Here is an 18,982-nt window from a genome sequence, read left to right as displayed (position 1 = left end):
AGAATGAAGTATTGTGTGAGAGAAGCCGTATGAAAGAAGTTGCACGAATATTGTGTCGGATCTTGATAAGATTTCAAATTGGTGTAAAGACTGGCAACTTGTTTACATGTTCAGGCAGTGAAACTGCGCATTTCACAATACTGAAAAAGATTGTATCTCATGACTTCAGCATCAACGAGTCACAAATGGAACCAGTCAACTCACACAAATACCTGGATGTAACTTTCGCAGAGATATGAAATGGAACCACCACATTGGCTCAGTCGTGGGTGAAGCAGGTAGATTTCGGTGCACTCGTAGAATACTAGAGAAACGCAATCAGCCTGCGAAAGCTACTGCTTGCAAATCACCCGTGCGAGCCATCCTAGAATATTGCTCAAGTGTGTGGGAGTGGTGCCAAATAAGATGAACAGGGGATACTGAACGTCTACAGAGGACGGCAGCACAAGGGATAACAGGTTTGTGTTGCACATGGGAGAGTATCACAGAGATGCTGAAGAACGGAACCAGTTGAGACTTGAAGACAGACGCGAACTATCCCGAGTAAGCCTGCGTACAAATCTCAACAAACAGCTTTAAATGGCGGTTCTAAGAATAAATGAGATCCCCTTACACATAACCCCTATAGGGATCGTGAGGAAAAGATTAGTGTAATTACAGCGCGCGATGGCATTTAAGCAGTCGTTCATTTTGCGATCCGTATGTGAATGGAACAGGAAGAAATCCCAATAACTGGTGTAGTAGGATGTGCCCTCTGCCATGCACTTCAGTGGTTTGCAGAATATGCAGTCCATGTAGATATATTTTGTCCTGATTACTTGCCAGCCGAAGTGGCCGAGCGGTTTTAGGCTCGTCAGTCCGGAACCGCGCGACTGCTACGGTCGCAGGTTCGAATCCTGCCTCGGGCATGGATGTGTGTGATGTCCTTAGGTTAGTTAGGTTTAAGTAGTTCTAAGTTCTAGGGGACTGATGACCACAGATGTTAAGTCCCATAGTGCTCAGAGCCATTTGAACCATTTGATTACTTAATAAGGTCTCTGTCCCTGTGAATTTATGGAGAGTGTACCACAACAAAGCTTCTTCAGCGATGAAGAGCTCTTGTAGGGACGAAGTGCACTGCCATTACCAACGTGCGGCGATGGCTGAACATTCAAATACAATAATAGGCACAGAAAGCTAAAACAGATCATTCAGTGCCTCACACAAAAAATGGTTCAAATGGCTTTAAGCACTGTGGGACTTAACTTCTGAGGTCATCAGTCCCCTCGACTTAGAACTACTTAAACCTAACTAACCTAAGGACATCACACACATCCATGCCCGAGGCAGGATTCGAACCTGCGACCGTAGCAGTCGCACGGTCCCGGACTGCGCGCCTAGAACCGCGAGACCACCGCGGCCGGCATACATAATTCTATTTGAACCTTAGAACAGGAGGCAAAGTCTACTTTCGTGTCTTATATTGTAACTGTATAGATCACAGATCAGCTGAAATAAACTGTAATTAGCACCAACAACAATAATTAAGGATTAAAAGTATTGGAAACTGACTGTAAAAATTCTAAGAACCATAAAGAAAGCTTCTGCAAGATGTACTGTTTGACATCTAATACCGATATCACACTATACTTACGTAAAAAGGTTATTTTGTGCGATGAACATACTTGTATCTGGCACAAGAATAACAGAGTTGCATCTCAAACATCTCATTCCAACATTTTAACATAGAGATTAACGAGGTCTTGTTCAGGACGCATAGGTTCAGCCATACTCGGAAACCTGCGTTTTACTGTTGTAATAATGGAAAAGATTAAATGTGCTGGAGGTAAACAGACTGACTCACGAAAGAAACTAAGTTATAAAAAGATCCAAAGCACTACAGGCAAGACCTTATCACAGTCGATACACCGGTTCCCGTGAAATCACCGAACTTAAGCGTTGTCGGGCGTGGTTGGCACTTGGATGGGTGACCATCCAGGCCGCCATGCGCTATTGCCATTTTTCTGAGTGCACTCAGCCACTTGAGGAGCTACTCGACCGACTATTAGCGGCTTCGGTCAAGAATACCATCATAACAACTGGGAGAGCAGTGTGCTGACCCCATGCCGCTCCTATCCGCATCCTCCATTGAGGATGACACGTCGGTTGGATGGTCCCGGTAGGCCACTCGTGGCCTGAAGACGGAGTGCTTACAGCACTACAGCGATCCTGAGAGTACTACTGGGGATGCTAAAATGTGATTCGTACACAATGTTTCAAGACAACTTAAATCAAATGGATTACTCCTTAATGTACATAAAAACAGTTGGACTTGCTTTTAATATCTTTAAAACAGGACTCCATTGTCGTATGACTGAATGAATGATAGTCGTGTTGAATTTGTTCAAAAAAATGGCTCTGAGCACTATGGGACTCAACTGCTGTGGTCATTAGTCTCCAAAACTTAGAACTACTTAAACCTAACTAACCTAAGGACATCACACACATCCATGCCCGAGGCAGGATTCGAACCTGCGACCGTTGCAGTCGCACGGTTCCGGACTGCGCGCCTAGAACCGCAAGACCACCGCGGCCGGCTGTTGAATTTGTTAATGAAAACGAATTCTTCAGAGGTTCCATCACTAATACACTCACATGGAAACACTACACTGACATAACCAATGCAAAACAGTAATGTATGTTTTATAGTCAGATCAATAAGAAGTGTAGTAAACATTGCTAGCCAGACATCGATGACCTATGCTTTCTACCATTCGATACTTGGCTAGGGAATTATTTTTTGGGACCAAAGTTCAGTCAGTGAAGTTGAAACATCAAGAGAAAGCAGTCAGAATAATATTGTCCAAACAGCAAAAACAAACGCGTAAAGCATTGCTTAAGAAAACGTGTATTGCCCTTCCCCTACCAATACATACTACGTAAACCTCCCAAATTGTACAAAAGTAAACTTCATTAAACTGTACTGGAAGTCACATTCGCACCATCATCACGCATTACGGTTGGTTCTCCACTCAAAAACCTGTACGCAAAGATATTAAATATATGAGAATAAAATTAAGAAATTATGGATATTTGTGGTAAGTTACTATGAGACCAAACTGCTGAGGTCATCGGTCCCTAGGGCTACACACCACTTAATCTAACTTAAACTAACTTACGCTAAGGGCAACACACGCACACTCATGCCCGAGGGAGGATTCAAACTTCCGATGGGGACAACCGCGCGAATCGTGGCAAGACGCCCGAGACCGCGCTGCTAAAACTAAGAGATTTTAGAATAAATCCAAGAGCCCCACCTAATAAATGGCTGCTTTTACAGCATACCGCAATAATTCCTGATCTGTTACCTATGTGAATGTCTGTAAATGGGTAAATAAGTATATATTTTATGGTTGGAAATCATAGCGCCTTTAACCTACCTGAATAATGTAATAATGGTACTGTCTGCAGAGTTCAAATATTCTTTAGAGAGTTACTGTTGTGGGGATATTTCTTTTTGTAAATATCAATTAGTTATTTATTTTCTGAACTCTTCAAAATGTTTCTCCTGTCAGAAGCAACGTACGTTTAAACTATTTTTTTAAATTTGAATATCTGTTAGTTATGTATGCTCTGATTTGTGTAGTATGGATTTTTCTTAGTTTAATACCTATTATGTGAAGGAACGTCCGGAACTTCTTAAAGGTAACCATCGCAACACTCCCAATTATCACAGCACTCCCCGTTATCTACAGTACTATAAATCATCCACTCTGACTTGTCCAATAACATCCTGTACTATTTTTTATACAATACTGAATTTAAATTCTAAAGAACCAACAAAAATACTAATCAATACAAACTGAAGACGCCTTCATAGTATCCTCAATAAATTATATACGGGGATCGACTAAAAATTTCCGGCGTACCATCGAAGTTCACATTGTAAGCCGCTATAATGATAATAAATGCTACGTGAGGAAGAGATTTAAAAGACAAAACAAAAGGGATACATATAGTTAACGAACTGGATTATTTTAATGGGGCGGGGGGAGTTAGCGGAGGCAGCACACCCATCACATAACGGACGTCGAAGGAGGACAGACGGAGACGGTGTGTATTACCATATTTAATAAAGGTCTGAACAGTAACAATTACGTATACGTATCACAAGGCAAGGAAACAGTACGAAATAGTGTGAAATACAACAAAATGACATAGCAGACAATGGCAACCTCACACATTACCATCAGATGTCAGGTGTTACTCCTGAAGGATCTCACACACGAGAGACGGATCGCAGCGATCCGTCACAAACGATATCGCTGCAATCGCTCGCTCGCTTCGACCCCGCCACACACGAGCGATATGCCTAGCAATTGCAGTATCAACCAGTATTACGAGCGTCACTCTGTCGATAAGTTCTCCTATTGAAAATGTAATGCAATATTTAGTAAGAGCGGTAACTGATCCCCTTACACACAAGAATGCTTGCAGAAAATAAATTAAAACAAGAGGGATTGTAATTTATTAAACTTGTTTTGAAACGCATTTCTTAGGAACTGTGGGATACCTCACAGAATATATTGCATTATTCACTGACGCCAAGTGGATTGTGTACATCTTTCTAATGTGCTAACACAGTCTGTTTTTCATCTATTAGTCCTCAATTCCTTTTGCACTTACTAGCCTTATAATATAAGTGCAACATTTACACTTTTTAAAAAAGAATCTCGATGTGGCTCCAGAAACGTCGAAAGCTACACTGCTCAATACCATAACTTTTTGTTACGTTTGTGGGAGATTTAGATTATGTGAAACGACGAGGGCCTTTTTGAGTAAACCAATATAACAGATCTGCCCTAAACATTTGAATTAAAATGTCACCGTAATATTATGGTACGGGACGTCATTCTGTTTACAAGTTAAAACTTTAATAATGTGTGGTTGTTTCAAAAATAACTCAGAATCATCAGATGGAGTCCATTGAATCGTGACTACTGCTATTCAGTTCTAATTCTACAGCACAGATTTCAAAATGCTGATCACTGTAAAATTGGAGAGGGTACTTTGAATTTCTGCATAATAAAAACTACTCCAGTTTCAACTTCAGTTCTCCGAGTGGGTCATGGTCCCTGAATAATTATAAATTCTAACGTGAAGTTCTTACTCAACATGGGCAAAGTGAAACGAAACACAACTGAAAAACCATGCTTAATAACTAAACAAACAAGTGGCCGACAGGTGGCCATTGTGCCCGCATCGCATACAGTTCATCTGATTTCCTGAGGTTTATATGCGATCAGCGACTGATTGCTGCGATTTGCCCACATATGTGCGGTGAGCGAAGCTGTTATGTCCATGCGACAGATAGATCATACGTAGGAGCTTGGTTGCAACAAAACACAAAAGATTTCTGGCTGAAGTCTCTGACTTCTGTCGATTCAGTAGAGCAAGTGGAGGACTCCCAGTTTGTTTTTCAATAAAGTATTGTACACTAATACAATAATAGTATCTTAATTGATATAGTTATACTCTACTGACAGTTAACTAAGACGTTATATTGATTAAATTCCTTAAAATATCAGAACATATTTATAATTATTTTGTTTCCCCTATATGATAAATCTGACTGACCTGACACGTTCCACATCATTACGAAGTGTCGTATTCATGATCTATGGAACAAGTATTAATCTAATCTAATCTAATCTGTACAGTTAATATGGCCCCCATGGTGTTTGTAATATGGACCCCCAGTATCATAAGGATTTTTTGCTGAAGAAAAATGAAGAATTGCTTTTTAATTCAAATACGTATTTATTTTGAAATATAAAACCATAAAAGTACAAAGTAGCACACTACTAGCGACAGAAGTCACAAACATAGTCCTCTTTCTCAGACCCCGCACATTCGTTGTGAGCCCATAACGAGCACATTAGGCATTGTACCCATAATTTGCCACGAACGTCATCTGAAAACTTCCCATCACAGAATATGCACAGAGCATCGTCTTTATCTGGCTGGAATTCACCAACCGATAGGTCACATGGAGAATTATCAGAACCAGTTGAGAGTCCCATGACGTCATCGTCAACGCAATCCGTGTCATCACTGTTCATTTCTTCTTGCGTAATCAATATTTTCTTTAACTGTTGACTATTCTTACTAACGCCTCTTCCACGGCTATATGCACCACGCCCTCTACGAGTTTGGGTTTGGGTTCCAGAACAAGATGGCTGTGATACATCGTAAGTCAAGTTCGTTTTGATAGCTGTTAATTTCCCTCGTCCGCGTCCACAGCCACGAAGATTAGCTGCAGCTTTTTTCTCTTCCATGTAAGCTTCTAATTCGTTTTTATATGGAGATCCTGTCACACGGCTAGCAACACACGGTTTTCACCCACGAAACGATGTTTTCATCTTCTCAAGTATGGGATGGAATACCTTGGAGACACACCAAATGCAATTTTAATAGGCTCATGGACATTAATTTCAATAGCATCAAGGTCCTCTTCAGTCTGAACTTCTTTTCGGGTTCCTGTTGTTTTAGTTGGTCTGCAGGCACTGGAATTGGGGCTTCATCCCCAGCGATGAATTCATCATCTTGAAATATATTTCTTTCTAAGGGATAAATTCCTGTTACACTAAACCCATTTACTGCATTAATGCCGGTTGTACACCGGAGATAGGGTCCAATAGGTTTGCTTTCATGAAGCATCTGCTGACGAATATTCTCACTGTAGTGAGTCTTAAGTGCACACATAAAAGTAAGATCCAGGGGTGGCAGTTCGCGTGTTGTGTGTGAAGGCAGTGACAGAATGGTGAAGTTTTTTCTTACCACATCAATCACAACAGTATTCCTTAGATGGAAGAAGTGACCATCAAGGATGAGTAGAATAGCGAAGTCTCTGTTGGATTTGTTTTTTCAATAAAATGTTTCAAACAGCCTGTGAATAGGTTTGCTTGAAGCCAACCAGATAGGTGGGCTCTACCAATTGACTATGGAGGAGCACCTTTCATAAGAACGTCTGCCATATTCGCTCTCGCGAATCTGAACATCGAGGGAACATAACAACCTACAGCACTCATCGAACAGATGACCGTTACTAGAGACCCACGCTCTGCAGCTGTCAGAGAACAAATTTGGCGTTTTCCTCTGCTTGCAATTACTTGCTGTATCTTAGTCTGAACTACACCAAGGTCTGTTTCATCGACGTTCCACACACGATCTTCTGGAAATTTATGTTTCTGGTATGCAGCTCGCAGCAAGTCGTAGAATGAGTTAACTCTCTCATGGGTAAGGCCTTTTGTTCGAGCATACGGCATTCTGGTTAGCTTTCTAATTGAAAACTTGTCTTGATGACGTCGCAGAAAATGGTCAAGCCAAACCTTTCCAGCAATTTAATTTCTGAAGTTTGTTGCAATTCCATTCCTAACTGCAAGTTGGTAGGCCATTTTCCGAACATCCACAGGAGTAAAACAATAGAATTTGGCCTCCATTTACTGTAAGTAATCCACTGGTTCACTTTCTAGGGCCGCTAGCAGAGCTGGTTTTCTTCCAAGCTTTTTAGTTTCAACGTTTGCTATCTGTGAGGTATTAGCCTCATACATATACCAAGGCCCCGGGAGTAGACAACATTCGATTAGAACTATTTACAGCCTTGGGAGAACCTGTTCTGACAAAACTCTACCATCTGGTAAGCAAGATGTATGAGACAGGCGAAATTCCCTCAGACTTCAAGAATAATATAACAATTCCAATCCTAAAGAAAGCGGGTGTTGACAGATGTGAAAATTACCGAACTATCAGTATAATAAGTCACAGCTCCAAAATACTAACACGAATTCTTTATAGATGACTGGAAAAACTGGTAGAAGCCGACCTCGGGGAAGATCAGTTTGGATTCCGTAGAAATGTTGGAACACGTGAGACAATACTGACCTAACGACTTATCTTAGAAGCTAGATTAAGAAAAGGCAAACCTGCGTTTATAGCATTTTTTGACTTGGAGAAAGCTTTTGATAATGTTAACTGGAATACTCTGTTTCAAATTCTGAAGGTGGCAGGGGTAAAATACAGGGAGCGAAAGGCTATTTACAATTTGTACAGAAACCAGATGGCAGTTATAAGAGTCGAGGGATATGAAAGGGAAGCAGTGGTTAGGAAGGGAGTGAGAAAGGGTTGTAGCCTATCCCTAATGTTATTCAATCTGTATATTGGGCAAGCAGTAAAGTAAAGGAAAGAAAAATTCGGAGTAGGAATTAAAATCCATGGAGAAGAAATAAAAACTTTGAAGTTCGCCGATGACATTGTAATTCTGTCAGAGACAGCAAATGACTTGGAAGAGCAGTTAAACGGAATAGATTGTGTCTTGAAAGGAGGGTATAAGATGAACACCAACAAAATCAGCACAAGGATAATGGAATGTAGTCGAATTAAGTCGGGTGACGCTGATGTAATTAGATTAGGAAATGAGACACTTAAAGTAGTAAAAGAGTTTTGCTATTTGGGGAGCAAAGTAACTGATGATGGTCGAAGTAGAGACGATATAAAATGTAGACTGGCAATGGCAAGGAAAGCGTTTCTGAAGAAGAGAAATTTGTTAACATCGAGTATAGATTTTAAGTGTCAGGAAGCCGTTTCTGAAAGTATTTGTATGGAGTGTAGCCATGTATGGAAGCGAAACATGGACGATAAATAGTTCAGACAAGAAGAGAAAAGAGGCTTTCGAAATGTGGTGCTACAGAAGAATGCTGAAGATTAGATGGGTAGATCACCTGACTAATGAGGAGGTATTGAATAGAATTGGGGATAGGAGGAGTTTGTGGCACAATCTGACTAGAAGGAGGGATGGGTTGATAGGATATGTTCTGAGGCATCAAGTAATCACCAATTTAGTATTGGAAGGCAGTGTGGTGGGTAAAAATCGTAGAGGGAGACCTAGAGATGAATACACTAAGCAGATTCAGAAGGATGTAGGTTGCAGTAAGTACTGGGAGATAAAGAAGCTTGCCCAGGATATAGTGGCATGGAGAGCTGCATCAAACCAGTCTCAGGACTGAAGACCACAACAACAACAACATATACCAGCGCAGAGTTGTTTGTGGGGCAGCAAAATGTTTCACTGCTTTTTTAACTCCCACCATTTTGCCTACAACAGTAGACATTGCCCTTAGCATTTTGTTTTTATCCCACACCTGCCTTCTAGGGGTTGGTTTAGGTGCCAGATTAGTCCTAGGCATCTGAAAAGAAAAAGAAAAACATTTTACGGGCTGCTTATAATATGGACCCTCTGGTCCTCATTACAAGCACCAATGGGGGCCATATTACAATCACCTACACTTTGTAAACTCGAATAAACAACTTAAAAACGAAATAATACCACACCTTTTAATCTATTTGAAACTGTTGCCAATACTTTCTAGGTTGTATGCATGGTGCTTGCATCTAAGTATTAACCAATAATTGTATGTTAATAACGTGAAATTCACATACCTCTCAAAATTTTGGACAGGAGCTTGAAAAACATAACCTCACTGTCACTCAACCACTGTCCTGACCTGCTTCCAACACTCCTATAGGCCAGTGAGGATACTAGTAGACTAATTCCAGCTATCACCACTACAGTTCAGTTAAATGTTTATTAAGGGGGGCCTTATTTGTTTTAGGGGCCCTATTACCACCACTTCCTCTAGTAATGGCAGTGTCACTGTGACTGCAGCCGAAGCTGATGGTCGTTAGTTGACACACTGTACATAATTTGCTTACTACAGAAGTTGTTATAGTATTGGAAATAGCCTTTTACAATAACAGATGCCCATATTTGATAACATTGCTACAACATAAATATCAGTTTACACAAAAGTTAATTATGACTGTTGCTACAACTATGGCTGCTATTGCTTTAAAGCCCTGTTTGACAGCAAGTGTTGGAAGTACTTGACGCAGATATGGGTTCTTCCCAACGGCTACAGTCTGCAGAAAGTATTAGTCAGATACTGTCATTCATACTTGTGCATATACATGGCACTCAAAAGTTTCGTAGGAAGGGAATGTGTTAGGTCTACAAGGTAACATTTCACATGTCTTATATTGGATTTATATAGTACTTTACCCTCCCCCCATGAACCATGGACCTTGCCGTTGGTGGGGAGGCTTGCGTGCCTCAGCGATACAGATGGCCGTACCGTAGGTGCAACCACAACGGAGGGGTATCTGTTGAGAGGCCAGACAAACGTGTGGTTCCTGAAGAGGGGCAGCAGCCTTTTCAGTAGTTGCAGGGGCAACAGTCTGGATGATTGACTGATCTGGCCTTGCAACATTAACCAAAACGGCCTTGCTGTGCTGGTACTGCGAACGGCTGAAAGCAAGGGGAAACTACAGCCGTAATTTTTCCCGAGGACATGCAGCTTTACTGTATGATTAAATGATGATGGCATCCTCTTGGGTAAAATATTCCGGAGGTAAAATAGTCCCCCATTCGGATCTCCGGGCGGGGACTACTCAGGAGGATGTCGTTATCAGGAGAAAGAAAACTGGCATTCTACGGATCGGAGCGTGGAATGTCAGATCCCTTAATCGGGCAGGTAGGTTAGAAAATTTAAAAAGAGAAATGGATAGGTTAAAGTTAGATATAGTGGGAATTAGTGAAGTTCGGTGGCAGGAGGAACAAGACTTCTGGTCAGGTGACTACAGGGTTATAAACACAAAATCAAATAGGGGTAATGCAGGAGTAGGTTTAATAATGAATAGGAAAATAGGAATGCGGGTAAGCTACTACAAACAGCATAGTGAACGCATTATTGTGGCCAAGATAGATACGAAGCCCACACCTACTACAGTAGTACAAGTTTATATGCCAACTAGCTCTGCAGATGATGAAGAAATTGAAGAAATGTATGATGAAATAAAAGAAATTATTCAGATAGTGAAGGGAGATGAAAATTTAATAGTAATGGGTGACTGGAATTCGAGTGTAGGAAAAGGGAGAGAAGGAAACATAGTAGGTGAATATGGATTGGGGCTAAGAAATGAAAGAGGAAGCCGCCTAGTAGAATTTTGCACAGAGCACAACTTAATCATAGCTAACACTTGGTTTAAGAATCATGAAAGAAGGTTGTATACGTGGAAGAACCCTGGAGATACTAAAAGGTATCAGATAGATTATATAATGGTAAGACAGAGATTTAGGAACCAGGTTTTAAGTTGTAAGACATTTCCAGGGGCAGATGTGGACTCTGACCACAATCTATTGGTTATGACCTGTAGATTAAAACTGAAGAAACTGCAAAAATGTGAGAAATTAAGGAGATGGGACCTGGATAAACTGAAAGAACCAGAGGTTGTACAGAGTTTCAGAGAGAGCATAAGGGAACAATTGACAGGAATAGGGGAAAGAAATACAGTAGAAGAAGAATGGGTAGCTCTGAGGGATGTAGTAGTGAAGGCAGCAGAGGATAAAGTAGGTACAAAGACAAGGGCTGCTAGAAATCCTTGGGTAACAGAAGAAATATTGAATTTAATTGATGAAAGGAGAAAATATAAAAATGCAGTAAATGAAGCAGGCAAAAAGGAATACAAACGTCTCAAAAATGAGATCGACAGGAAGTGCAAAATGGCTAAACAGGGATGGCTAGAGGACAAATGTAAGGATGTAGAAGCTTATCTCACTAGGGGTAAGATAGATACTGCCTACAGGAAAATTAAAGAGACCTTTGGAGAGAAGAGAACCACGTGTATGAATATCAAGAGCTCAGATGGCAGCCCAGTTCTAAGCAAAGAAAGGAAGGCAGAAAGGTGGAAGGAGTATATAGAAGGCTTATACAAGGGCGATGTACTTGAGGACAATATTATGGAAATAGAAGAGGATGTAGATGAAGACGAAATGGGAGATACGATACTGCGTGAAGAGTTTGACAGAGCACTGAAAGACCTGAGTCTAAACAAGGCCCCCGGAGTAGACAACATTCCATTAGAACTACTGACGGCCTTTGGAGAGCCAGTCATGACAAAACTCTACCAGCTGGTGAGCAAGATGTATGAGACAGGCGAAATACCCTCAGACTTCAAGAAGAATATAATAATTCCAATCCCAAAGAAAGCAGGTGCTGACAGATGTGAAAATTACCGAACTATCAGTTTAATAAGCCACGGCTGCAAAATACTAACGCGAATTCTTTACAGACGAATGGAAAAACTGGTAGATGCAGACCTCGGGGAGGATCAGTTTGGATTCCGTCGAAATGTTGGAACACGTGAGGCAATACTGACCTTACGACTTATCTTAGAAGAAAGATTAAGAAAAGGCAAACCTACGTTCCTAGCATTTGTAGACTTAGAGAAAGCTTTTGACAATGTTGACTGGAATACTCTTTTTCAAATTCTAAAGGTGGCAGGGGTAAAATACAGGGAGCGAAAGGCTATTTATAATTTGTACAGAAACCAGATGGCAGTAATAAGAGTCGAGGGGCATGAAAGGGAAGCAGTGGTTGGGAAAGGAGTGAGACAGGGTTGTAGCCTCTCCCCGATGTTATTCAATCTGTATATTGAGCAAGCAGTAAAGGAAACAAAAGAAAAATTTGGAGTAGGTATTAAAATTCATGGAGACGAAGTAAAAACTTTGAGGTTCGCCGATGACATTGTAATTCTGTCAGAGACGGCAAAGGACTTGGAAGAGCAGTTGAACGGAATGGACAGTGTCTTGAAAGGAGGATATAAGATGAACATTAACAAAAGCAAAACGAGGATAATGGAATGTAGTCAAATTAAATCGGGTGATGCTGAGGGAATTAGATTAGGAAATGAGACACTTAAAGTAGTAAAGGAGTTTTGCTATTTAGGAAGTAAAATAACTGATGATGGTCGAAGTAGAGAGGATATAAAATGTAGACTGGCAATGGGAAGGAAAGCATTTCTGAAGAAGAGAAATTTGTTAACATCGAATATAGATTTATGTATCAGGAAGTCGTTTCTGAAAGTATTTGTTTGGAGTGTAGCCATGTATGGAAGTGAAACATGGACGATAACTAGTTTGGACAAGAAGAGAATAGAAGCTTTCGAAATGTGGTGCTACAGAAGAATACTGAAGATAAGGTGGATAGATCACGTAACTAATGAGGAGGTATTGAATAGGATTGGGGAGAAGAGAAGTTTGTGGCACAACTTGACTAGAAGAAGGGATCGGTTGGTAGGATATGTTTTGAGGCATCAAGGGATCACAAATTTAGCATTGGAGGGCAGCGTGGAGGGTAAAAATCGTAGAGGGAGACCGAGAGATGAGTACACTAAGCAGATTCAGAAGGATGTAGGTTGCAGTAGGTACTGGGAGATGAAGCAGCTTGCACAGGATAGAGTAGCATGGAGAGCTGCATCAAACCAGTCTCAGGACTGAAGACAACAACAACAACATAGTACTTTAGTGTAATACTGGCAACGGCCCCAACACGGTCTGACATCTTAAATGGAGGAACAAATAAAAGATAATTTCCTCCCTTCCCCCCCCCCTCTCTCTCTCTCTCTGTCTGTATGTGTGTGTGTGTGTGTGTGTGTGTGTGTGTGTGTGTGTGTGTGTGTGTGTGTGTGTGTGTGTGTGTGTGTGTAAAACTTGGAAGTTTGTCTGGGAGCCGCTAATTAGCAATTCCACGTCAACAAATGCTAGCGTTCTCTTTGTGCGGCCAAAAAACGTAGTTTTCAAGGAATATTTTTTCTGGTGCTGATAATAAACAATAATACTAAATTTAACTTACCGATTATTTAGTATGTTTTTTTTTTGCGATCCGAAGGACGTTATTGTTAATCGTTACACGAAGACATTTGAAAACTGCACAGGTCGTATCACTGCGACCAGAGGTTTTTTAAATGTGTGTTTTTCTCTGTCCGTGTGTTGCCATTGAACTGCTTTACATAAACCCAAATTGGAAATTTAACATGGTTGGTTGACTGAATCGAGAAAGGTCCACCGTCAATACCCCAGAAAATGTGAATTTAATACTGGGTCTTATTTTTGTATTGAATACTTGTGGGTTTGTAGTTCTCAGTACCATGTGATCGTCGTCCTTTCAATTTTATCGGATGTTGCCATTCCAGAACATACTGTGCACATACGGTACAGTTTTTTTTTTTTTTTTAATAAAATTTGGAAGTATTTGAAAGAATTTGTGAAACAGTTTTCATGCTTCATTTAAACTGTCATATTTTTCCGTCCTTTATTTCATTGGAGAGTATCGTATCGTCTCTATGAATTAGGTTAATTATTTTTAGCACACAGATTAGCACAGTGATAATGCATGCTACCGAGCTAGCAGTCCATTTCGTTCGTGCCAAATCTGCAGCGGGATGCTTCACCTGTTTGCATTTTTTACAAAATTTGCCTTCTTAAGGACACAAAAACGTAGTAAGGATAAAATACTAGGGAAATTCAATTAGTCTACAAAGGAGAGTGCTTGCAAATCATTCGTGCGACTCGCCCTAGGTTACTGCTTAAGTTTGTTGATCCCGTGGCAGATCAGGATGAGATGGGATATTGAACGTATGCAGATAAGGTTTCCCCGAGTTGTCACAGGTTTGTTCGACCCATGGGAGAAAGTCAGAGACGCTGAAGAAACTGAACTGGCAGACATTTTAAGGCAGACGCAAATTATCCCGAGATAGCCTACTTACAAAGTTTCAACAGCCAGCCTTAAATTATGGTTCTAAGACTATACTACAACACTGTAACTCTCCCATGGGATCGTGAGGACAAGATTAGATTAATTACATCCCACACAAAAGCATTTAACAGTCATTCTTCCTATGCTCCATATGTGAATGGAATGGGAAGCCTGGTACTGTGGGAAGTACTGTCTGCCGTTCACTTCACAGTGTTTTTCAGGGTATGGATGAAGAACGTGATTCAAAGCAGAGTAGGAAATCTACATGCGGTAAATGGAACAGGCCTGCAATCAGACTGCATCAAGTTCCTTAGGGCAATATGGTCGTTGCCGTATAATAAGTCCTTCCCATCAATGGCCAACTCAATGTGGAATCTGGTTACAAAATTTTACCATGAACTACGAACAATAGCAGAATGAACATTTAATCACCTGCCACTTTCTGTCCTATTTGACCTGCCTCCATTCTGTCAATCACCCCTTATCATAATTTGTCCGGTATATAATGTCTCGAGGTTAATTGACAAACTAACTATGTGGTCTCTTTCTCGTATGACCAACTCACATCCCAGTTTCAAACATAAATGCAGTTTGCTATGCACAAATAATGCCGTGTCTCCGATTTGCATGTGGTAGGTTTTGTTCAGCACTGCTATGCTAACTACATACTCAATTTTCAAATGATTTGTCTTTGTGATCTAATTTCGTTAAGGAGAAGTAAAATATAACATATGTAGCATCTACTATAAATAAAGGAGGCATTCATGACATTTGACATGTAATTTCACGATATTCAAAATGACTGGCAGATACTAAATTAACTATGTATTTGCATCTTTCCTGCAGAAGTCACACACTCATTATACTTAGCGATGTCTTAACCGTTGCAGGGCTGCCGCCAACACCAGTTCGACGCCAGGTATTGCCACCAGTTCCTGGGTACATCCCGGTGTACATCCAGCATGGTGATGTTGCTCCAGAGGACACAGTTGAGCTGGCTGACCTCTTCCGTGTTGCTGGTGACAACTTGCCACCTGCTGACGTAGTGTCTGATGCACTATTTGGTGCTCCCACTGTTCTATCGCCTAACACCAGCAATGGCAGCACAGAAGCAGGATCCTCCTCTGCAAGTGAAAACACGAGTAGCCAGTCAACAAGTACAGTACCAGCTGCTGTACAAGATGCCAAACAGCCATCTTCTGAGGACAAACCAAGTAAACAAGAAGCAGCTAACAGTGAACATGGGGCACCCATTGCATCGATAAATGGATCAGCCCAGAGTGAAGCAGATAATGCAGTCGGTGATCCTGCAGGGGAAGATAATTCAGGAGTGCATGAGATCATTAATCTCGAACCATTCCCTGACAAGGTTGAGATAGGAGCAGATAAACTAATAGAGATGCTTGATGCTTCCAAGATGGATGCTGAGGAGAGCCAGAGCAACAATGCAGAGCAGACATCGCCTGCATTTGAGGGATCAGCAGATGCTGAAATGCCCACTACTGAAGCGACAATGTCTGCCAAATGAATTATTCCTTTCATTTTTCGTGGGTGCAATGTCATAATTGAAGGCTTTAACACTGAAACCATGGTTTCAAAACATATGTCAATATTACTGCATTCGACTAGGACTCACAAGAGCTGGAACTTTCACAAAGTCACAAACCAAACAATTGGTAGAGGTCCCACACAAATAACAGATATATCAAATATATTTTCTATGTCTCTATAATATGCAAGAAAATATCTATCAGATGTAGGCACTGTGATTGAAATTCATAACTGGCCTGAATCTTTTGATATAATTTGCTACACAATGTCTCAAATCCTTTTTTGGCTCTGATTTTCCTCATTTAATTGTCTGTTGACTGAGAATTCACTGCTGTGAGGGACCAGTTGTAAATGGTGGAGTGAGTCGAACATCCTTTGTCAAAGGTTTTTTTGCTAACGTTAGCCAGTGTATTAAGGGAAAATTGTCTCTGAACAACTGGAGCAGAATTTCAAGCCAACATCTATACTATAGAAATCCACTTCTTAATCACCACACCAATTTATTTGGTAAATGCGTAATTCCAGAGAAATATATAACAAAAATGGCTCTAAGCACTAAGGGACTAAACATCTGAGGAAATCAGTCCCAGTATACATAACCATACTATTAATTAAAGTGGTTTATGGCTGCTTTCTTTTACAATGAGAAGAGCAACAATATGTTTTAAGCCTTATGTGCCTGGACAGGATGTGACATTAAGAGACCCTGTCAGAATTGTAATATTGCCAATCAAAGTGCCTTTGTGCCAATTCCATTGACTACACTTAAAAAGGAAGTGATGACTATGTAAATAGATTCTTTGTCAAGCACATTATGTATTTATTTGATTTTAACATTTAAATGCTAAAGAAGAACACCATGCAATGATGAATTTAATTCTTACTGATTAAGCAGTAAGTTTCTTAGTGAATTTATTATTTCTTATTTTTGGAGACATTTGAGTAGTTTTGCAGATTATATAGGAATGTAATCTGCTCAGATCAGGGAGATCAACTGTGGATCCTTTAGTATTGTGTCTGTCAGACACCAATAAACACTATAGTGCTTTATTCATTCATATTAACATTTTAGATGACTGCATTTAGCCCATGACGGCATTGTTGACAATTTCTTCATTATGTACTCTATAGACATCAGAAACAACACATTTGTACCTACAAAACATTATATCTAAGACAACATAAGTAAACTGATGTATGTTTAAATTCAGACCAAAATCTGTAATAGGCACACTGCAGCCAAAATGTAATGTATCAAGGAAAAATGTTTCTTATAAAAATCTGCAGTTAATAACTGAGCTGAATGGATCCATTCTGCAAGAGTCCGAGATAGAAAAAAGAATGTTGACTTTAAGAATGTGGATTCCAATTTAAATTGGTTTCCTCCTTTATTACTGAGGAATGCAATATTCTGATCCACTGACAAAATGTTACAGCACTTCTTGCTCACATGGTGTTGCCTAGTTCAATGGATGTGAATTTGTTTAATGTAATGTACTCAAATTTTAGGACTGAGAATAAGTCCAAGGTATATTTAAAGAAAATATAAAATCCATTATAAATTTATTTTAAAAAGAATAAAACACTAATTCCTTCTGAGCAGTCTTCCTCCTTTCATTCAATGAATATAGGCATGTACTGTAAGCTATGAAGATATGACAAATTATGTGCCTAATCCTTGCCATTTATGTTGCTTTTTTACATAGTAATCCAAGCCAAATACATTGCAAGTAGTAGGCTGATGTATATTTATTTATTTATGATTAATAAAAGGTAATTTATCTGTGTCATGATTTTATGTTCCTGTCCTTATCATAGTCCATAACCTGCCAATGGCATATGCTAAATGAAAGAGCACAATTCTTTTTTATTATAACAGCCATTGTAGTTTTGCAAATTAATCCCATGAAACTAGAAAAGTAAAATGTGCAAGAAGGTGTAGTGAATCAGAAAAATACGTGAGTACAGTGTAGCAGCTGTTACCAGCAGCTTTGTAAACAACATGATTTATAGTAATTGACTTATAGTATATCAGTCTATTTAGGGGAAGGCGGGGCAAGACAGGGAGGGGGGGGGGGGGGGGTAAGACGAGGAAGGGCTATAAGCTACAGAGTGCTGCCATCTGTGGATAGCTACATCAACATCATCAAAACACAGGTCCCAGTGTGTTGAGATTGCTGAATCTTAGTTTTGCGGCGGTTTATGTGAGCTTTGCAAGTACTGATTTGCAATGTTTTACAACTTTCGATTTCCTAAAACATGTGTTTTGTGAACTTATGTCCAGATTGTATATATAGCACAGAATAGTGTGTCTTATTAACAGACGGGGCGGGGCAATATGGGGAGCTTCCCCGTCTTGACCCTACTATTTGTTCAACCATTACATTCTTATCGTCTCATGTGTTTACCTTGCTGTGGGTTTTGAACATGTACATTATACATTGAATACAATTGTAAATAAAATGGTATTTGTTATTCCAACATTTCATAATTAATTACGAAGTTTGCCTTAGGCTATATGGTGAATAAAAGTGCACAAAACATGCAAAGTCAGTATTCTTGCTAGCTTTAATAACTGACTATTGGAAATATGGTATTTACTGTATAATATAGATTACCACGAATGATCTGACTCAATAGTACGTTCCACGTGTTTTATTTCAGAAGGTTTGCAAGTATCGGCCGCAAACGTTTACGCAAGATTGGTCATTGGAGTCAATGGAAGGCGCTGTAAATGCTGTTATAGAAGGTCATATAGGTTCTTGCAGGGCTGCTCGACAGTTCAATCTGCCACAGACAAT

General features: G+C 40.1%; 1 protein-coding gene across 1 annotated transcript in view; it reads left to right on the top strand.

Annotated features, from left to right (window-relative positions):
• The window catches only part of LOC126279939 (uncharacterized), a 72,886-nt gene extending 54,919 nt beyond the window's left edge, over positions 1 to 17,967 (top strand). Inside the window, exon 2 of the mRNA XM_049979718.1 lies at positions 15,521 to 17,967. Within this exon, the coding sequence (XP_049835675.1) occupies positions 15,521 to 16,158 (638 nt within the window). The 3' untranslated portion in view covers positions 16,159 to 17,967. The remainder of the gene's footprint in view (positions 1 to 15,520) is intronic.
• Positions 17,968 to 18,982: the final 1,015 nt, after the last annotated feature.

The sequence above is a fragment of the Schistocerca gregaria genome, chromosome 1 (assembly GCF_023897955.1).
Source record: "Schistocerca gregaria isolate iqSchGreg1 chromosome 1, iqSchGreg1.2, whole genome shotgun sequence".
NCBI lineage: Eukaryota > Metazoa > Arthropoda > Insecta > Orthoptera > Acrididae > Schistocerca > Schistocerca gregaria.
This window is presented reverse-complemented; position numbering and strand designations above follow the sequence as displayed.